The sequence below is a fragment of the Microtus oregoni genome, unplaced genomic scaffold (assembly GCF_018167655.1).
Source record: "Microtus oregoni isolate MIOR12 unplaced genomic scaffold, Mior012 000000F_ref0000247, whole genome shotgun sequence".
NCBI lineage: Eukaryota > Metazoa > Chordata > Mammalia > Rodentia > Cricetidae > Microtus > Microtus oregoni.
In genome coordinates, this window is record NW_024543059.1 from 13790988 (window position 1) to 13813478 (window position 22491).

Sequence of the window (22491 nt, forward strand, 5' to 3'; positions counted from 1 at the left end):
ATGGCAACTATTCTTGTTTGAACGCCTGCAGAAGTACAGAGGCAGCAGCTGCAGCATCCAGCCAGCTTGGATGTCTTGCCTCTGAACCTGGGGGAAACTATTATTGGTGATATTTATTGTTGATAGTGTTGAGAGGAAACAACCCTTAACTCTAGGGGTTTGTTTTGCTGTTCTCTCCAAAGCAGACTTCCAGGACTCTGAAGAAGCAGTTACAAGCAGGATGCTTTTTCCCACCTCTGCGCAAGAATCTCCCCGTGGCCTTCCAGATGCAAATGGCTTGTGCCTTGGCCTGCAGTCACTCAGTCTGACTGGCTGGGACCGACCCTGGAGCACTCAGGACTCTGACTCTTCAGTCCAGAGCAGCACACAGTCGGGTGAGTGCAAGGGAATGGGACGACTGGCTGGAGGAGGGGGGCAAGTAGGGTAGTGAGCTAAGATACCAAAGCAACAGTTGTTCTGTTCCCCCTTTGCATCACTCCCCTATATACACGCTATTTTGCAAGCGATGGTAGCTGTGAGTGTTGCAAGACAGATAGATCGCTGCTGGCAAAGGCAGATGCAGCTTTTCTAACTTGCCCTGGCAAATTCCCTGGAGTTATTAGTCTACACCTGAGGTGGCCCTGACAAGGGTCTCCAAGGTTACAGCCTTTTGCAGATATGATCCATCTAAGCCCCTGGTGCCCAGGCCTCTTAGAGATGATGAAGCAAAACACTTTTAGGTGGGGGAGGGGATTTAAGAGACTGATGGCTGGATGACCAGATTCTGTTCAGTGGTTTTAAAACTGGAGAGCTATATGTGACAGTTGGGTAGCCCTGAGTCATAGCAAAGATGATTATCTGAGCAATTTTATTTGAATTAATATTAGGATTGCATTAACATTAGGTTAAGAGCATCAATCCTGGAAAGGGGCTGACCAGGAAGAGGGTAGGGTAACTCCCATTTATAGAGAAGAGGAGGAGGTAGGTGGTCTTCTCCTTTCCTCCAGCCCTGCCTTGTCTGTTTGTTGAAGGTTACTAATAGATGAGGGGCCACTTCCCTTTAGGATCCCTTGTCTTCTGGGTTTCAAATTATTGAGAACGGATTACAGGGAGTTCTTGACATACCTTTGAACTACTTTTGGTGAGACCTTCCCATTGCATGTTTATTCCCTTCTTGTGATACATAGGGGAATATTGGCCTGATGAAAACCTTAAGATTGTCCAGGAAGAATCGCGAACTTAAATGCTACAGTATTACTCAAGATTAATATATTTTACTTTAAATTGTGTAATAATACAAAAGTATTAGCAGCTTCTGTAGGAAAAGGGGAAATGGGGGACTGGGGTACCTGTAGGCACTGCCGTTGCTGCTGGCAGTGGCGAACACTAAGCTGCTGTCCTTTCGGATAACCTCCCCAGTCTAGGACCAGCAGTCCTGACAGCAAGGTGCTGCTATGTTGATTTCTCTGCCCTCCACCCTATTTGATGCAGGTGTTTTTTTGTTTGTTTGGGGTTTTTTTTCCCCCTTTGGTTTTGTTTTGTTTTTACAATGCTTTGCAGACTGGGACTCTTAATATCTGTTAGACATTTTAATGCCCATTTACTTTGGTAAAATGCTTTGGAGAAGAGGAAGGTTGATTTTTTTTTTCTTTTAATTGGCTTGTGGGTAGGATCTCTTGAAGGTAGAGTTATCTTGAATGCCACCTGTTTTTTATCTAACGCCAGCTTTTTTGGAAAGGTTGATCACTATCCTGTCTCCTAGACCAGGAAATGTATCACCATTCAGTGTCCTTTGCTTTAGAGGCCACATTATGTTTATCTGTTCTTTGAAACAAGCCTTGTCCTTTCTTTACTCCCACAGGATCTGAGCAAAAGAAGAACTCACAGGAGAGATGAGCACCTGTGTGTGGTCATCAGTGTCTGATTTGTGCTGGCATCAGATTGGGGTGTGGCCCTTCTTTGGCTCTTGTTTCTCTTAGCTACAAAGTTAGCTTCTGAAATAAAACTTCAGGCCCATAGAAATTTAGATGTGTCCATCTTGAGACTTTTAGAGCCTGCTCTAACAACTAAACAGTGAGGTGATTGCTCAGGAATGAGCTGTGCAGTGTAACTGCAGGACCTTGTCTCATGAAAGCAAGAAAAGAAGAAAAGTTGGGTCTAGGCATAATTCTCTCAGCTTTCCTACTCTCTAAAGAACCTAGTCTTACAGCTGTTGGTCTCAAGGGGGGGTGGTGGTGTTTTCTTCACTTTCCATCTCAGCACTTTAGTGATAAATATTACATCATTTTGTGAATCGGGGAAGGAATGCAGTCTGAACTTCTGAATGTTTGAAGATCTGAGACTGGCCCCAGTATAATGATCTGCCTGTGAGGGCAAGGTTACCATGAGTAATCTCTTGCTTTCTGGGGCTCAAAGACACACCCATCTCTCATCTCCATGCTGTGTTTTCCTTTAGGAGCTGTGATGGTAGCCTCCTTTCCCTAAGCTTTGTGCCTTCGTGGAAAGCCCATATGAGGGTGCCATCTCCTAGAGTAGGATGGAGCCCTCCCACCAACCAGCTGCAGTTCCAGATTGTGCACCCTTGCCAGTAATGCAGGAACACTCAGCCCACATTCCAGTGCCCACACTGCCTTCCCTTCTGAAAGCCGACTACTCAGTTTCTTGAGGCAGGGAGGAGATAGTTCAGTAGCTTTAGGAAATCGTAGTTATACTTGAAAGCAGCTTGGTATCCTACTGTATCTGTGTGGAACCTGGGTGTAAGCTTATTGCTTAGATTCTGGTCAGTTTTACTTTCTCCACTAAGTTTTAGCCTCAAAACTCACAGACTTTACCACTTTGAAGTATTTGACAGTGCATTGAGCAAGGTTGGAGAGTAGGGCTCATGACAGAAAATCTTGAGTATAAATTCACTCAGTAGACATTAAGCACCACCTGTATGCCAGGACCTGTTTAGGGCACTGAAGCTGCATCAATGGATAGGATAAAATCACTGTCATTAAGAATCTCTAAGGCTGATAAGTTGGCTCAGCAGGAAAGGGTGCTTGCCACCAAGCCTGACAACTGAGCTTAATCCCCGGGACCCACATCGTAGAAGAAGAGAGCCAACTCCCAAAAGTTGTTTTCTGACCTACACACACATGTAGAAGAAATAAATGGAATTTGAAAATTTTTTAAAAGAAAATTACCATGACTATCAAAGGATAAGTCCTTTAATAGAATGTCACAGTTGCAGATGCTTCCTTGGTATCCTGGGATAGGGAATGGAGTGACAAATAGCTACCTTATATTGATTTTTTTTTAAATGCTAGCACATCACATGATTTTAATGCTTGCACAGATGATGAAAAAGGCTCACAGAAGTTGCAAAATGCCCAAAGTGACCTACCTATTAGTAGGCTCAGCATCCCAAACCTGGTGTCTTTTGTTCTGAAACTCATGTTCTTCTTGTGAAACCCCTTTATTGTAACAAGAACCTTACCATGTTAGACATCAGACTTTAACCTCATGTAGTGCAGGGGCTATGTAGCCAAAGGTGACGTGCTCTCTTGATGAAATCTCTTAAGGTGAGGTTGTCCGACAGACAGTTCCCACCTGCTTAGCCACCCACTGGATTTGTCTTTCTGTCGTCCCCTATGACTCCTCTGTGCAGCAGTATTCAGCAGGAGAGTGAGTGACTTTGAATCTACCTGAGGGCCTGAGAAAAGAACTCTTAATGACCACTTTGTACAGAAGCCCAGTGGGCAAGTGAGATGCTCAGCCTAAGGATGCCAGAGGACATGTCCTGTCTATTCTGATTCTCTTTTAGAAGTCTCATGGGATTAAACCTGGTCACCATCTTTAGTTTCTGTACTGTTAAGGAGCTGAATGGAATGTTCCCTGTGTTGTGTCATTTACAGACCTCCCCAATGATCCACTAGTTAGATCAGCCTGAGATGGCGCAAATGTCTTTGGCATTTTTCTCTGCTCTCCCAACCTTTTTTTAACAGTGTTTATGAGGCAGCGTTCAAAAATGGGTTAGGCTTCTATGTGGAAGATGGACTTCCTGGGTTCAAATCTGCTTGAGTTCTCTACAAGCAGTCTTTAGAACTAAGGGTACATTAGGAAAGACTTCCAGTACACAGCTTTGTTTTAGGTTGGAAAAAATGGCTCCTGGTCTAGATTATCTGTGACTACTCTTAACCAGATAAAAAGCATTTGATGATGACGTCCTGAACCCAGTCCCACTTCAGCTGTGAGCTTGAGCTGAAAGGTGTGTCTTGCTATACAGGCATCCAGTGCCAGTCCCTGCTGCTGTTGCCAGTGCTGCCATCAGATCTGGGCACCTTTAGACTCTTAGAGAGTGAGGCTTCAGAAAATTCCAACAATGACTCAGCTGAAAATCCAGGGACCTGGCATAGAGAGAAGGTTGAAAGTGGGGAAAGTTAAAAATCAGTCTAAAAATATTACTGCTGATTTAGTCTCTTCTCTGAAATGGCATTAATGAGTTGGAACCTTCTGCCAGAATGGGTTGTAAAGGGACAGTCAGGTTACTTAAGGGCATCTGACTTTGGGTCACAGTTTCCAGAAACATGGCTCATTCTGTGGCCTAAAAGAGACCTCAAACCAGCTCAATTCAGATTCTTGCCTATTATTTACATTCGTTCTATCCCCATTGCTTCATCAGCTGTGCATTTGCTCCATTAAAAATATAAGTGTGGCCGGGCGATGGTGGCGCACGCCTTTAATCCCAGCACTCGGGAGGCAGAGGCAGGCGGATCTCTGTGAGTTCGAGACCAGCCTGGTCTGCCGAGCTAGCTCCAGGACAGGCTCCAAAGCCACAGAGAAACCCTGTCTCGAAAAAATAAAAAAAAATATATATATAAGTGTGTTTACCTAGATTTATCTATAACAATATAGTAATGAACTTTGGGCAATTTAAAGCAGATTTATTCACTTAACTAAACTGTTTTTATATTATAGATTTGTCCTTTGCCCAGTGATACAATAATGCCTTTTTGTGTATGTGCAACCTTATTCTGTAATGTCTGAGCTGTCTTTTGCAGCACCTGTCTTGCCTTTTTTAAACTTATCTACCTGAAGCAGTAGGCCTTAGCTCTCTTTGTTTCTGTTCAGTGTGAGCTTTTTACATCATGCAGATAGTTCTGGCCATTACTTTCCTAAAAGTATTTTATTCCTTGTCATTTTTTAAAATATTCTTTATTGTTCATGGTACTGTGTTTCTCTGCCTCTCTGATTCTTCCTCCACTCCCACACAGTGCTTTTAGAAATTAGACTCTTTGTGAAATGTCCCGTATAGTCACTTTGGCTTCCTACGTCCTTCAGTGTTAGTCTTCAGTTATGCTGTAAGAGTTTTATTTATAAGCTCCAATCTTTAATGTAAAATTATTTCTTATGAAGCATGTTTGGGTGTAGTAAGGGGAGGAATTAGAAACTTAAAGTAAGAAACCTGTTTTTTTGTTTTGCAGTTTTCAAAGCTTTAATGTATATATGCAGATCTTACAGGCATCTTGTTAAACTGCAGTTTCTGATTCAGACCTCAAGTAGTATCTAAGGTGCATTTTAGTGAGTTCTTACAATGACCATAACTAAGTCTTGAGACCTCTCTTTTAGGTCCCCTGCACTTCTGGTAAGTGAGATTGCCCATCTGTGGTTAATGATCTTAAATGATTTGAACAAAAAGGAGGTGTGCCAAGGACATGAAAATAAGGAGACATGAGGTCCTGGCAATGCTTTATAACGTAGTTAGTGAGTGATGCACTTCAGAAGATGGAACTTGGAGTCAGAAATATCAGACTTTATTCTGCCATTGTATACATGTGCATTGCTAACCTCAAAACTAGTTTTCTTTGTTAAGATGGGCTAATACATTTTAGAATTTAGGCAAAGATTCATAGCTACCCAGAGTACTTCTGACATGTGGTTAATTTTTCAGTACATGGAAAAGTTGCTATTAGTAAGAACTTGACTGAACTTGGTCCAGATCATAAAATAGATGACTGACCATCTCCGGAGAAAGTGGAGTTCACTAGTGTGGTAGGCCGTTTTCTATTCAGATAGGCTTGTTACATAGTGGAGGATTTCTGTGTTGTTGTTGTTTTAGACTGGGTCTCACTGTATAGCTTTGACTGGCTTAGAGCTTGCTTGTAGATCAAACTGTCCTTGAACTCAGAGAAATCTACCTGCCTGGGCTCCAAGGACTGGGATTAAAGGAATATGCCACCATGCCAGTCCTCGTAGTAGATCTCTATAGAAGATTTCCATAGGTACAATTCCTGTTGTTGATATGTTAATTTGCAAGAGCACCAAGATACTAACAGACCGTTTGTTAGCTGAGATAGATAGAATTTGTCGCTGGTGAAACATGTGTCAATACAAGTGAATATAAACTGGAGTGAATGAGTAGTCACTTTTAATGGCTACCATGTTGGTTTTTGATTCTTTCCCACCCATTTAAAAAACAAAACAAAATCACTTTAGGTAAATGCATAGTTCCCATAGCCAATTCTTGTCCTTAGTGTCTCTAGATATGACCCCATTAGTCCAGTCATTCTCGTGGACATTTTTAAATTTATTTTATGTCATTGATGTTTTGCCTACATGTTTGTCTGTGTTGAGATGTCACATCCCCTGCAACTGGGTTACAGACAGTTGTGAGCTGCCATGTGGATGCTGGGAATTGAATCCAGGTCATCTGTGAGAGCAGTCCATGTTCTTAACTGCTGAGACATCTCTCCAGTCTTGCCTGCCTGCCTTCCTTCCTTCCTTCCTTCCTTCCTTCCTTCCTTCCTTCCTTCCTGTGCATATTGCTTTGTGCTATATGATGATGCAATAACAGGTCTGACCTCAAAGGAAATAGAGGTATTTTATTTTAGAGCCCAGTATGAATGAATGACTATGGTTTGGGAATGCAGATTCAGGTCACCCCAAATACATTCTCTGGTAACATTCTGATGAAATTTTTATATCATCAAAACAAAAGAAAGTCATAAGTTAAGGCACCTTAAAGACACACCAGTGATAGCCAGTTGTAGTGATACATGCTTTAATCTGAACACTTGTCCATCAGAGACAGGAAGATCACTAGTTTGAGGCCAGCCATATATACTTGGACAGTTCCAAGCCAGCCAGTGCTACATAGTTGAGACCTTGTCTCAAATAAATAAATAAATGAACTGGTTGAAATGCTAGGTAGACAAATTATAGCAGAGCCAAAAGTTGTCTGCTACAGACTTTAGATGTTACCTGATGACATTCTTAGCCTTTGGGGATAGTGGAAGCCAGAGGCTTTTTGCACAACCCCAAAATATTTTATGATTTATTTATAAAAAAATAAAAAAATTTAAAAAAGATTTGTGTGTGTGTGTGAGAGAGACAGACAGACAGACAGACACCTAATACATTCTATTAGGATAGTTTACAGGATATGGCCACCTTAGTTTACCAGTGGTTCCATTGCTGAAGAAAATGTTACTCCTCTATCAATTGTACATAAATCCTTAGGGAGGGGTTGATCTGAAACTTTTAATGTACTTTTTTTGCCAGGCAGCACCTAGTTATTTTCTCCCCTCGCTTACTCAGCATCATTCTTTCCTTCCTCCTTGTCTACTTGGACGTACTTCCCCGACTCAGATTCTTTCAACACCAGGAAGAACCAAGTTGTTTTTATTATCATAGTTGGCTCTTTTATGATTTTTTTTATTTTATATGTGTATTTTTCCTGCATGCATATATGTGTATTACATCCATGTCTGGTGTCCACAGAGGTCAGAAAAAGCTATCAGATCCCCTGGAACTGGAGTTACAGGTGGGTCCTGGGAACTGAACCTAGATCTTCTACAAGAACAGCCAGTGCTTAACTTCAAGTCATCTGCCCAACCCCTTTTTTTTTTTATATGATTGTCCACTCATTGTTGACACCCTAAGCTTGTTTTTGTAAAATGTGAAGAAGGAAGTGGCCCTCTAGGGCAACAGTTCTCAACCTCTGTGTTACAACCGCTTTGGAAATTAAACAACCATTGCACTGAGGTCACCTAGTACCATCAGAAGACACAGATATTTACCTTACAATTCATAACAGTAGCAAAATTGCAATTATGAAGTAGCAACAAAACTAATCTTATGACTGGAATTACCCCAACATGAAGACCTGTATTATAAGGGATGCAGCATTAGGGAGACTGAGAACCATTGCTGTGGGGGCATTAATACCATTTCAGTAACTGAGAAGCATAATGATCTGTAAATTTAACAATATTATTTTGCCAGGCTTTGCAAGGCCAGGGAAAAAGCTAAAATTTGCTTGTCTCTTGCTAATTTGAAGCATAGACTCAGGAACTTGAATGACTTTCAGTTATTTCAAACAGGAGTTGATAAGACAAAGATTACGTGAAGTTTATCAAGGATTTTTTTGTGATGGTGTCAGAATCTAAGCATTTTGAGACATTTAGTTCCAGTATACAGTTAAAGTGATATAGTACTTGAAAACCACTTTGAAAGGCCTAAGGTGAGAGAATGTTCCCCTGAAAAGCAAAATAATAAACTAGCTCCTTTGTGAAATTATGTTTGGCTCCCTGAGAACCATAGATGGTACACATACTAAAATAAGAACGACTGACCAGAGACTGGTGAGGTGTCTAAGGGTAAAGGCACTTGTCACCCAAGCCTGGTGTCCTGAAATCGATCCTTAGAATCCACATAAAGTTTGGAAGGAGAGAACCACAAAGTTGTTCTTAGATGTCATGGCATGTGTACCCACATGTACATCATACACACACATACACTACCATTTGTCACACACAGCATGTGTCCCCCCTCATATATCACATAATACATATACACTAGCAATAACAGTAATAATAGTAGTATTAAAAGACGATTGTATATAGAGAAAGTTCCAGGACAGCCAGGACTGCTACACAGAGAAATCCTGTTTTGAAAAACAAAAACAAAAAGAAAAAAAGACTGGTATTGGTTAAGATGTGAAGGGACCTGTCACTGCTGAGGGGAATGACATTTTTAAATATAAGCATTTTTACCATTATAGAATAACTATTGGATAAATACATCCACAATATTGCTTGCATTTAGGAAACAAGAGACTTAGAATACACACACTCACTATGTCTTTTTCTAGGGTGAAAACAAAAGTCATATGTATGCGTGAGGATAGTGGGCCAGCCCGATCTCAGGATAATACTGTTTTGAATCTTGTGTGCATGTTCTGTCACAAATGACAGTTGTCTAGTACCCCCAAGTGATGTCTTGACTTTGATTCCAGACTTGCAGGGGTTTGTTCCTGCCTCTTGAAGGTCTGGGAAGAAACCAGCTTTGGATGGCCTGTTTTCATTCATTCCCAGTCAGAGCTGAAATGGGGCAGTTATACTCACTGTTTATTGAGCACTTCTGTTATTTGGGTTCATCTTGAGAGATGGATGGTGTGGTGGTTTGAGTGAGATAGCCCCAGAAGTCTCTGGTACTTGAATTGGTTTGAATACCCTAATTTGGCTGCTTGAGGAGGATTAGGATGTGCAACCTTGCTGGAAGAAGTATGCCACTTGGGGGCTGGGCTTTGAGGTTTCAGAAGACTTCACTCCATTTAGCTCTCTCTATTGCTTGTGGCTTGAGAGTCAGCTGCTGCTCTAGTTGTCTGCTGCTTGTTGTCTCTACTCTGTCATCTAAAACATGTTGTCTTTATTCTTCAGATAAGTAAAAAGTCGAATTAAAACTTCTCTCTTCCTATTGATGAGTCCAAACTTCATAGTGAAGCCCTTTTATTTTTTGTCCTTGTGGATAAAGGATGTATTTCTTTCTGGTCCCTCATTCCTTTTCCTTCCTTTCTCTTTTTCTCCTCTCTTTCTCCTTCCCTCCCTCCCTCCTCCCTTCCTTCCTTCCTCGCCCCCTTCCTTCCTCCCCTCCCTTCCTCTCTTCCTCCCCTCTCCTCCCTCCCTCCCTCCCTCCCTCCCTCCCTCCCTCCCTTCCTTCCTTCTTTTTTTTTTTTTTGAGGCCATATCCCAGGCTGTCCTGGAGCTCTCAGGTGTGCTGTGCCACATCAGGCTTTTTATTTTATTTTATTTTTTGATGTTAGGATTTGTTTATTGTGTTGGGAATTTTTGCTGAGCACTTTTCATCTGCTGTCTGACTATTGAACCCGGGGAGCACTGTTGTGAAATAGTTGGTATTTCACCCAAGATGCCAGTGAGAAGAAAGAACCCTCCAGGTGAGCTTCTCATGGTTAACAACCATCTGAAGGAAGTTTCAGACCAGGGTTTTCATACCAGGTTTGTTTCCTCAGATAGTGGACTTTGAAATCATTTTGCTTCCATCCTAAATACTTGAAATTTGGGGCTGCATAGAAAATTTGTACATGTTAGAAGTTCTCAGAAGAGAACTTCTCAGATGGGACATGCTAATGTTTGCTATATTAGTCTATGGTGGATTACATGTAATTCTTTATTTTAGCACAATGCCACTAGAAAAGGTGGGACTCTAAAAAACACACTCTAGCCAGTAAAGGAATATGATTTTGACTTCTTAAGTTGTACTACAGGTGTATCCAGTCATTAACAGCAGCTGTACCCAGGGTCCCCAGTGACAAAAATCTCAGGTGATAGTACTGCTCCTTAAGCCTGGTGTCAGAGAGAGAACAGTTTTGCTGCTACTTTAGCAGCAGGAGCTCTGGAGTTCCGTCATCCTGTGATTTCTATTTAGAACTGGGTGGCCAGGCCTCCCAAACCATCAGTTATTTGTACATTATGGTCTGTGTTTCTGAAATGGTCTCAGCAGTTGATCCTGCCTTGGGTGACTATGGGAGAAAAGGAAAGGGCTCTTGTCTGGAAATAAAATTAAGAGGTCATGAGCATTCCTTTTCTTTTTTTCTTTTCTCTGTCTTTTTTGGTTTTTTATTTTTATTTATTTATTTTTTGTCATCCTAGTATTAAGCATGCTCCAAAATCCACTGGGAAATGTCCTAGGAAAAACCCCCTTGAGCTTCCTGTCTCTGAATCCCCTTGGGTCTGACTTGGACAAGTTCCCAGCACCCTCAGTTAGAGGATCTCGCCTGGACACCCGGCCCATCCTGGACTCCCGTTCTAGCAGCCCCTCTGACTCAGACACGAGTGGCTTCAGCTCTGGATCAGATCATCTCTCAGATTTGATTGTATGTAACATGCTCAGGAATGGGGGGGGGGGGGCGTGGAGGTGGAGTTGTTTGTGTGTCCTAGGGGGAAAGATGCTGCAGTGTCTACCCGTCCACCAGGATGCATGCGAGTGAGAAGATCATAAGGCACCCTCTTTATAGACATTCATCCTCAGCAAATTCAAGGGCACTTTGAATGTCCGTGAACAGTACATTTTAGGACTTGTTACTCCAAGAGCTATTAGAGAACAGTTGTAAACAAGAACATCTTGGCAGTGTTTTATTTCTTGAAATACATGAATGTTTCCTTTTTAGCTTTTAAACGATATTCCTTATATACCTCTGTGTATAATATCCCAAATTTTATAAGTGGTATTTTAATAAATGATCTTAATTCACAATTAATAGTGAACACTGGAATTTTAAACAGAATTTGACTTGAGCTCCTATATTTGTACACTGATCCATGCCAACTCAGTCTGAAACTATCATCAAATTTATATCTCCCGTGTTCCTTACCTACAGCCATGTGTGATATGTATAGTCTCCATGCTAATTAGTCAGAACATGGATTAGAGTGGGTGGGGAGGATGGTATAATGGCATATATAGACGAGCATAGACAGTATAGTTAGACGGTAGAAGTAATCACATGAGAGTCTTCAAGGGGGAAGAGGCAATGAGACAATTTTCTGAAATAAGATCCAACTTTTAAGGTGCCATCCCAACCTTGCTTTTCTGTCACCAAATGCTCTAAGCAAAATTTCTTATCTTCTTATCTCTGTGGTTTCCCATTCACGGCTTTTAGAACCCACCCTATCTTCTTTTTGCACTGTCCTGGACTACGAACACAGGCATTGGTATTCCCATTGCCTACTCATGTAATCTGTCCAGACTAGTTTCTAGAAAGATAGCTTCAGTCAGCTCCTTTACTTCCCTGTAAGATCGGTTCACACGAGGTGCTTGTTCTGTTTCGTTACTTCGAATAGTACTCATCTTGAGAATTTACCTCATGACTGACAAATATAATTTTTTTTTCAGATACTCACCTAAGAATTAATTTGGAAAGAGACAAAGCTAACACAAAAGAGGAAATAAAACAGTTTTTGTATTTACAGAAAATATTCTGTCAACAAATTTTAATATATTCTTTGACACTTAGAATTTCACGATTTAGTATAAATATATAGTATAACATGTTCAAATAAATACATTTCTAATAGAGCATAGAGCCATCAGAGAAAAAGTCGTTTAACCATAGGGAACTGGATCAGTAGGCTGTTGTTTGTCTCCTGAATAAAATGTGATAAATTCATTAAAATTGTTATGAGAACTCTCTGGCAAGAAAAAAGGTCTATGTGGAGAGATGGAATTTATTTTAGTTATATTATAGTCTATAACTAATCTTAAAAATGGATAGGAAGACATAATAGAACATATATTAAGTTATAAATGTTAAATACTTCTAAGATTTTGTTATATGATTATTACTTTATAACAAAACTGTCTTTTAAAACTCGTGTCTTCCTTTTTCCTCCTCTAGTCAAGCCTTCGCATTTCCCCTCCTCTGCCCTTCCTTTCTATGACGGGGAATGGTCCCAGAGACCCTCTAAAGATGGGAGTTGGGTCCCGAATGGACCAAGAACAAGCTGCTCTTGCTGCAGTTACTCCCTCTCCAACCAGTGCTTCAAAAAGATGGCCAGGAGCTTCTGTGTGGCCATCCTGGGACCTTCTCGAAGCTCCTAAAGACCCTTTCAGCATAGAGAGAGAAGCTAGATTACACCGGCAGGCTGCAGGTGAGTGCAGCTTGATTCTGGGTAGACTGAGGCCCGAGGCCTCATTTTAGAGACAATTGACCTTTGCTTACACAATAGTGAACTCTTCTGGAGGAGGGTTTGTTAGTGTGGTAAGGTTTTCAGGTCTGTATAAAACCACGTACTTTGTAGAATAAAGGACAACCTTGAGACTGAGTTCAAAGAGGCAGATAGCCTGGCACACAGAAAATGGCTGGCTCCACCTCCTACTGTGAGCTTCTGTGAAAATTGGCTGTGCCCTACCCTTGCTTTTGATTGTTGCATGAGAAAGATAAAGTCTTAAAAATGATGCCTACAGCTTTGTCTGCCTTTTCTGTTTCTAATTCAGAGTCATGGCAGTCACAATTCATTTGCTGGCTTTCTGCCCTGATATTTTCTGATTACATTCAGGCTATTAGCCTCTAAGGTATGAGATGTTACCAGATGCTCTGATATCTGATCTAATCTCTTTGAAATTCTTTAGTTTTTATCATTTAAGTGATAAGTGAAGGTTGGAGAGAAGGCTCAGTGCATAAAGAGTCCTGGCTTCTCTTCAGAGAACCTGGGTTCAGTTCCCACCACCTACAGGGCACCTAACAACTGTTTGTAGTTCTAGTTCCAGGGGTCCAAAACCCTCTTCTGACCTCTGCAGGTCTCAGGTGTGCTCACAGCACACAGACATGCATGCAAGCAAGACACCTATGTACATAATACAAAAATAAATTAAATTTGAGTTTTTGTTGTTTTTTTGTTTTGTTTTTTGAGACGGGGTTTCTCTGTGTAGCCCTGGCTGTCCTGAAACTCACTCTGTAGACCAGGCTGCCCTTGAACTCATGATCCTCCTGCCTCTGCCACCTTCAGCAAATCCTACCAGCAGGCGCCACCACAACTGGAAAATTAAATTTTTATTTTATTGGTTTGGTTTGGGTTTTCAAAGACAGGTTTTCTCTGTGTAGCTCTGGCTGTCCTGGACTTGCTTTGTAGACCACACTGGCATCAAACTCAGACAGTCTCTGCCTCATGAGTGCTAGGAATAAAGACATGCGCCACCACTGCCTGGCGAGGTGCATAATGTTAAGTGTGCATTAAATCTGTTTTTCACATTACCTCTGAGCTTGGAAATAAATGAGGTACTTACATCATTAACTGCTAGTGTTTCAGGGTTTTCCACTTATATCATGGTTCTGAGGTACCTGACTGAATGAACATCCCTATCTCATTCTCCCCTAATGGTGTTTGTCTGTTTGGTGGTTCTGATAGCTCATGTTCGTGCTTACTATGTAGCCATTGTATGGTGTGCTTTCTGGAGGCTTCTCGGTTTTGCATGGAGTATTGCTAGCATTGCCCCATTCCTTTTGTTTGTTTGTTTGTTTTGCTTTGCTTTATTTTTTGTCTTGTTTTGTTTTTTTCTTTTCGAGACAGGGTTTCTCTTTGTTGCTTTGGAGCCTGTCCTGGAACTAACTCTTGTAGACCAGGCTGGCTTCGAACTCACAGAGATGTACCTGCCTCTGCCTCCCGAAGTGCTGTGACTAAAGGTGTTCATTGACACCACCTGGCCACAGTGCCCCATTTCTTGTCACAGTAACACATTAGTCTTGTACATGTTGGGTAATGGCCTGGTATCCAGGAGGGAATAATGGCTCATCTCCTTGAATGTGTTCCTCAGTACTGAAGGAGAAGGGTAATATGTTGAAGAGTAACCAGTCCTCACCTAGATCACCTTCCTATGTGAAAGGCCTGAACTAATTGCCAAGAGCAGACTTCTGGAAGTTAGAGGACAGGCCAGTCTTAAGAGAGTTCCAAACATACACAGCAGAAAGGGCCTCTTGGCATAAGTAGGAAGCTGAGGGTTTGGACAGAAATCCATCATCGTACAGTGTAGGCAGCAGGGAAGCTCAGTGCCCACTCAGGTGCTTGTGCGTGGGTTTATGGGGCATGGTAATGTTCTTACTCTGTTGTGTTTTCTACTGAAAGTGTCCTGACTTCTGTGGTCCAGAGACAAGATGGGGAAATGTAGAGTTTTTACCTCGGAGAAGACAGAAACTTAAAGAGAATTGCATATAAAATTGTTCTGTCTACTCTTTTTTTTTGTAAACTATTTATAAATCTACTTAGTACTATAAACAATAGCAAGATAAAATTCTTTGTTGCTAGTTTATCAGTTATATAGTTGAAATTGTTTACGTTGTGATCATTTTTACCCTGCACTTCTGCTATTCCTTTCAGTTACTTTGCAAGCAAAGCTGCTGAGGTAGGATTATCAAACTTACTTTAAATAGCTGAGAGAGTTTCTGTCTTTCAGAATAACCATGGATAGTCTTCTTCCGGGCAGCCAGGTTGGAATGGTGACTGCTGTATTTCTTGTCAATAAGTCCATATCAGAGAAGGGTAGTGAACTCTTTTCTCTTTGCTCCTTTCCAAAGCTGTGAATGAAGCTACCTGTACCTGGAGTGGCCAGCTTCCTCCCCGAAACTATAAGAACCCCATCTACTCCTGCAAGGTGTTCCTAGGAGGTGTTCCTTGGGATATTACGGAAGGTGAGCTGCTTCTGAGATCTCTTACAAGAGTTGGAGGTGGGGCATATCTTTAAGGAGTGTGAGCCCTAGGCTCCTGTTTAGGGCCTGAACCTCTGCCTTAGCATAGTGTTACAGGAGCAGCTGAGGGGAGGGTATACTTCATAAGCTTTCAAAATGATTCTGTTTGTCTGCTTACCCATGAGACCAAAAGTCGATTCTGAGCTGCTTGTCAGGAGCAGTGAACCTTGGGAGGAGTGCTGGGGGAGGGGGGGTCCTGTGTGTGTGTATCTTTCCTGAGTAGACTGTTTCTTGGTTTCTGCTCTTGCCCACTGTGCAGCTGGATTGGTTAACACCTTCCGTGTTTTTGGTTCTCTGAGTGTGGAGTGGCCTGGAAAGGATGGCAAGCACCCCCGGTGTCCTCCCAAAGGTAATATGCCTAAAGGTAATACAGACATGGTAGGAATTTTTTTTTTGCCCTCTCTCACACACACTGTACCACGTGGTGTTGGGATGTCACAGAAGCATGCTGGTAACGCAGGCACTCCAGGGTGCAGTCAGCACATCCTCTTCAGTTTTGCACGTTTCTTTTGTCCATCTGTCCAAACTTGCAGTGCTGTAGGGAGTTGTCCCCAGACCCCTTCCTATGCACTTCCCTCCAAAGCTGAACCCCACCTTTCCTCTTGAATAAGGCATTTCAAGGGTGTACCTTTGCTGCCTCAGAGGCTTATCATCTGACCCAGTTCTGAGATTCCCTTTGGAGTTGTCAGGAATGAGGACCAACTATCTGATTCCTCACTGGTCTAAAATGAGATCCTGCCCTGTAGAAAGGAGCAGGTGCTATTTTCTCTCTGCTCCATCTTCATTGAAATTGAACCAATGGTTTAATTAGACTTTTAAAGCAATACCTTCATCCTCTGACAAACTGCTACTCTTCTTGGCTTTGCTGAACTGAGCATTTTCTGTGTTCTGGGGTAGAAAGCTGTGTAGTAATGGATGGGGTCTACTGGAACTGGCCTGACAGTTCCTTCCTTAGTGAAATAGGATATGCATCTCTTTCCCTTAGCCTGGGCATAAGACATAGTAAGTACTTCATTTGACAAACCTTTTCAGGAGTAAAACAAAAAGGTACTTTGGGATGAAGGATTGGTTCAGCAGTAGAGTACTTGCTTAGCATGCACAGGCTATAGGTTCAATCCCCAGCATCTACCTCCCTCCAAAAAATGTCCTATACTTGAGACTTTCTCCCTTAGAAGAAACTCCCTGCTCCAAAGCCATAGCTCTTCGACCACCATAGAGGACATTAAATACCACCCAAGGAGTAGTAAAGTGTCTTTTCCTTTTGTTGGGTAGGGTATGTGTATTTGGTGTTTGAACTAGAGAAGTCTGTCCGGGCCTTGCTTCAGGCTTGTTCTCATGACCCGATGAGCCCAGATGGCCTGAGTGAATATTATTTCAAGATGTCCAGCCGAAGGATGCGCTGCAAAGAGGTGAGTTAGCTTAGTGTCCTATGTTAGTTACTTTTGCTGTAGTAGTTCTGTTTCTATTGCTGTGATAAAGCACTCTGACCAAGGTAGCTTATAAAAAGAAAACAGTCTTAGTTGGGTTTACAGTTTCAGAGGGTTAGAGTTTATGATGGTAGAGTGAAGGCCTAGCAGCAGGAACCCTGTGGAGAGATCACACCTCTAAACCTCAGGCGTGAGGCTGAGAGCGCATTTGGAATAAATAGCACGAGTATTTTTAAACCTCAAAGTCTGCCCCTAGTGACACACCACCTCCAACAAAACCACAGCTCCTAATCCTTCCCAAATAGGCCCACCAAGGGCCAAGCATTCAAATGTGTTGCCTATGAAGGCTATTCTCATGTAAACTAACAACAGTCATTGTGATTAAAATACTACAGCCAGACAATTTACAAAAGAATAATTTGGGTTTCTGAGTCCTGAAGGATTAGAGTTCAACACAGTGGCACACACCTTTAATCCCAGCGCGTGGGAGGCAGAGGCAAGCTGATCTCTGAGTTCAAGGCTAACCCAGTCTACAAAATGAGTTCTAGGACAGCCAGGGATACACAGAGAAACCCTGCCTCGGGAAAAAAAACAAAAAACAAAAAACACTTCATTATGGCAGGAACAAAATGCTAAGAGTTCATATCCCGCATCATAAGCACAAAACAGAACAAGTTAGAAGTGGCAAGAAGATTTTAATCTCAGAGCCCACTGACCCAAATCCTATAGCAAGGCTATACCATCAAAAACTTTTCAAACAGCACCACCTACTGGGGACCAAGTTCAAATGCCCAAGACTTTGGGAGACATATCTCATTCAAACCACCACATAGCCTTCCTGTGTCAGGATAATTGGCATGATATGGCATTAGTTTTTTGGAACCAGGGTGACCGTTATTCTTGCTGTGACAGGAAGTCTGCTTTTCTTGTCCATGGTAAATGCATAAATTTCATTTTTTAAAAAAGCCAACTGTTGGGCCTTGTTAAAAGGGAGGTAAAGGGGAGGTGTGTACAGTGTGCACAAACAATCCTAGAACCAGTGGATCAAGCTTTTCCAGCCTCTCTACTCTACATTTAAATTCTAAACCTCAACATAGAGATAAAACCGGAAGCAGCAACTTTCTCTACTTGGACGAAACTGATAAAATCTACAGATACATTCTCCTGGTTCTCATACTGTGCCTCTGACCCTGTAATATGTAGTGGGTGAGTAAATTCTTCTTTAGCACAAGTCCAGCAATGGCTACTTCCCTTCCCTCTTGGGAGTTTATTACATAGCATTATCAATATGTTGGTTTTTTTTTTTTTATAATTCTTGGCATAAGTCTGTGTCCTGAACATCATACTGATTTCACATTGGGGAACTCATTGCAGTTTCTTACCTCAGGCTTACTGACTTGTTCGGGTGGAGTTTAGGAATCTCTAACTCATTTGGGGAGTAATCAGACTCCCCAGTTGGTACTAGCGGATAGAGTTGTGAGAACCACTTGTTTTGAGTTCGGGAATTGGGGTGGTGCTGTTTTTATTAGGCTGATTCCAAAGAACTTCACTTTTGTGACATTAAACTACTGTGAAGTTTATTGCTCCCCAGGAAGTTGAAAATACCTCTAGTTAAAAAGATCAGTGCTTTCCAGGGGAGCAGACATGACTGGGCAGAGCACAGAGGATTTTGGGGGCTATGAGATGACACGCAGCTACCATTGCAGTGTGTAAAAGTCGTCACACATTTCCTCTAGACCAGTAATTCACAGTGAACATGAGGAAAACCCAGTGGTGATTATCAGTGCAGGGTCATCAGCTAGAAAAGATGTACTTTCTAGTGCAGAATGCTGCTAGTTGAGGCCTGTGTGGGACAGTGTGTGTGGAAAATGTTCATTAGTGGGGTTTGCTATGAACCTAAATCAACTGTTAGAAAGGAAAGTCTATTTTTTAATCTGTATCTTAAAGGGTAAACAGCCCCTTAGGATGGTCACAGCACTTTTAAATAATCCATTGACTAATCTGGTTCTTTGCTTTATAGAAGTTCTTCTGTGTTTTTGTTGTTCAGTCTGACAATTGGTCATTCTCTGTTTCCCACAGTGACCCAGGTTCCCTTCTCTCCTCATTTGATTGGCCCTCAGACAGCAAGCTGGAGCTCATCGTATCTAAGATTAATTCATGTACGCTTTCCTCCTTTATCCCTTGTTTTCACACACAGACTGTCACAGCTACAGGACAGTCTGCCTCATGCCCCTGATGATACCCATTTCTTACCGCCTAGCAGAGATTGAGTCTCCCTTTGCTGCACCAGCTCCAGGCTGTCCCAGCTCTCTCACTTCCGTGACTGTTTTCTCTGTATGTCCCGACTGTTGTCCACTCTTATCAGTACAGTATTTGACTCTCTTACTATCTCTTCTATCTCAGATAATTTATACATTTCTGCTCTTTTTAGACACAGATTCGTCTGTCTAACCTCCTGTCCTATGTAGACCCTGTATTCTTTGATATATCCTGTAACTCTATATTGCACTGTGTGCAAAAGTAGCCTTTTTCATGAATTTGTAGAGCTGTTGACTTTCCTGGTACCTTCTACCAGGCTCTCCAAACCTCAAGCCTTGTTAAGTCTAGGTCTTGCTCACCCCCTTGAGAAGTCTGACCTCTACAGACTTCCATTGAACAATATCTTTATTTGTCCCTGTAACCATTACCAACAGCCTTCTTTAGGTCTTCGTTGAATTGTTTTTACCTCCTTAGGTCAGCTTCAGTTCTCTTTCTACTTCAAAACATTTTAAAAGATCTTCACAGACTAATTTTCCAAAAATAGTTACTGGCATTTGTAAGTCTGCTTCATTGTAATGCCCTCTGCCTGCTAGACTGGGTTTGATTCTGGGAGTCAAGAAATCAGAGGACAGAGGATATCACACTTTCCCTGATACTGAGCTTTTTTTTAATACCTCAGATCTTTGTGCATAACTTTACATACACACGGGGCAGGGGGCAGTGAGGTGGGAGAGAGTGTGTTCCCACTGTTGCTGGCACAAAGCCCTCTAAATACCTAGGTTTAGACCAGTAACCATCTCAATGATATAAGTATTTCCACCTTTTTATTCTTAATGCTTCTAGCTTTTAAATGCTCTATTAGTTCCACCTTTCATAGGGCTCTTGTTCACTTTCTTGAGAACTCATGCTCTGTTCATTCCTGTGGCCCTTAGTTGGAAGTAAAGAAGTGTGGGCCTGTCAGTTTGCTACTTTTGCTTACTCTGCAGAACGAGCAATTTCTGTTGTATTTTCTCTTACCATTGTGAACACAGGAAATTCAACTCAAGTTGTATTGGATAAGGTTGCCTTGCTGAAACCCTGTGTGCCTCAGATGGATGACAGTGCCCTTTCACCCCACATGGCCTCAGCAACTGCAGTTATGATAGAGATCACGTGTCCTACCATACAGGACGCTCTCTGAAGCTGCCAGCTGATAAACCTTTGGGGGGATTTTCAGGTGCAGGTAATTCCTTGGGTCTTGGCTGACAGCAACTTTGTCTGGAGCCCATCTCAGAGACTGGATCCCAGCAGGACGGTGTTTGTTGGTGCCTTGCACGGAATGCTCAATGCTGAGGCTCTGGCTGCCATCTTGAATGACCTATTTGGTGGAGTGGTGTATGCTGGGATTGACACAGATAAACACAAGTACCCCATTGGTGAGTGTCCTACTTCTGTGTGGGAAGGCTTGGTGCCCCTGGGAGTAAATTAAGACTATAATACCTGCCCTTGAGAATGGAGAGAGAACTGACCCAGGTTTGCAGATCATCTTTTCCTCCAGAAGTTACCAGTACTGGCCCATCTTGCTTCTACTCCTGGTTCCTACATGGGGAAAGAGTGAGTGTAGTAGGATCTATGATAATATTGGTGAAAATGAAGAAAGGAGTTTGTTGAGATTCTCAAAGTACACAGCCAAACAGCTTAGGACAAAATATAAAAGTGTTGCATTAAAAGACTGTACCGAGAACTTGCCAGGCTCCTTTATTAAAAAATTCTTGCCAGACATGGTGGCAGATACCTGTTGTCCCAGCCCTTGGGAGACAGAGGTGGGAAGATCTCAGTTCAAAGCCAGCCTGGTCTACAGAATGAGTTCCAGGACAGTCAGTCCTACACATACAGTGAGACCTTGTCAGGACAGAAGAGGGGAGAAAGGGAAGGAAGGAAAATTTGTTTTGTTTTTACATCTTTGATGTTGTCTAGAGTAAGAGACAAGATCAGATCAAAGGTGCTTTCTGGATAACTCAAAAACTGGGACAACTATTACAACTATTGAGCTGTTCTACCTTAAGGTAGTCTGTGTCCTGACCACTGAGTTTTAATCCTTTCTGAGAAAGGAGGTTAGTTACAGACTTGGTACAGTAATCTCAGTGATTGCGTTTGAAAGTGGAACCGACCTGAACTCTCTGATCAAGGTTTATATACTTAACCCACCTTCTCAGATGCCTGGTCTATCCACCCACACTGAACCTGATCAGGAACAAGCACTGTGTCAGTTCTGTGATGCAGATGGAGAACTAGGACTTCAGAGGCTGTAGGGGAGGGGCCGCACTTGGCAGGAGGGGGAATTCGTCTGCTCGTTCCTAGTTCTCTAAGGTACCTCTGGGTCAGGCTAGGTTTGATTGCTATTTCTACCCTTTAGAGAATTTAGTCTGCAGCATAGTTTCCACCTGAGCCCTTTCTCCTTCTCTGTGAATGTACCTGCACAGGAGGAGCCCCTTCCCTTTCCTCTTACTAACTTGTCTTATGTCATTAATGTGAGAGCCACCACCAGAAGGTGGTGAGTACATGTGTTAAAATATCTGGAACACAGTGTGGTGGTGGTGGCACATGCCTTTAGTCCCAGCATTCAGGAGGCAGAGGCAGGTGGATCTCTGTGAGTTCAAGGCCAGCCTGGTCTACAGAGTGAGTTCCAGGACAGCCAGGACAACACAGAGGAACCCTGTTTCTGGGGGGAAAAAAATCATAAACATATAAAATATATTATTAAAATTCCACTACTTTCGATTTTGCTTTGACAACCACTAAATTAGGAATTGCATGAATACTTATATTTATGTCAGACAGCACTGGTATAGAAATAGGGTTTCTTGAGCATTTAAGAGAATTTGAACAGAATGTGTAAGCTTCTGCCGGGTTTTCTTAGGGTCTGGTCGCGTGACTTTCAATAACCAACGTAGTTACCTGAAAGCAGTCAGCGCTGCTTTTGTGGAGATCAAAACCACCAAGTTTACCAAGAAGGTGAGTGTCTGGTTATGCCCTTACTGAGAGAGACTTGGGTCAGTTTCAAAAACAGCATAGTTCCAAGGGTAAGGCGATGTGCTCCACTACAGAGCTAACCTGCAGGGGTTGAGGGGGCCTTTGTCTCTGGGGACTCAGGAGAAAGGGACCTAGATTGTCAGCTGCCTGAGTGGGTGTGGGTGGGGAGAAGTTCCCTCGTTTTGGTATTTGTCTGAAATTGAGTAGATTGACTGTCTTTATCAACTTTTACCTGAATCCTCTGAGTACTTCCTTGCTGCTCCTTGATGGAGAACCAGGGTTCATTTTGCTGAG

At 42.3% G+C, this 22491-nt stretch overlaps 1 protein-coding gene across 7 annotated transcripts in view; it reads left to right on the forward strand.

Moving 5' to 3' along the window:
• Nucleotides 1-22491, forward strand: part of Cpeb1 (cytoplasmic polyadenylation element binding protein 1) — a 99011-nt gene that overhangs the window by 72284 nt on the left and 4236 nt on the right. For 4 of the 7 annotated variants that reach the window (XM_041654013.1, XM_041653996.1, XM_041654029.1 and 1 more), the window contains 8 exons: nt 183-374; nt 10911-11134; nt 12656-12908; nt 15329-15442; nt 15759-15848; nt 16772-16908; nt 20402-20600; nt 22085-22179. In XM_041654013.1, the coding sequence (XP_041509947.1) occupies nt 183-374; nt 10911-11134; nt 12656-12908; nt 15329-15442; nt 15759-15848; nt 16772-16908; nt 20402-20600; nt 22085-22179 (1304 nt within the window). The remainder of the gene's footprint in view (nt 1-182; nt 375-10910; nt 11135-12655; nt 12909-15328; nt 15443-15758; nt 15849-16771; nt 16909-20401; nt 20601-22084; nt 22180-22491) is intronic. The other 3 variants (XM_041654004.1, XM_041654037.1, XM_041654046.1) reach the window with 1 other exon arrangement.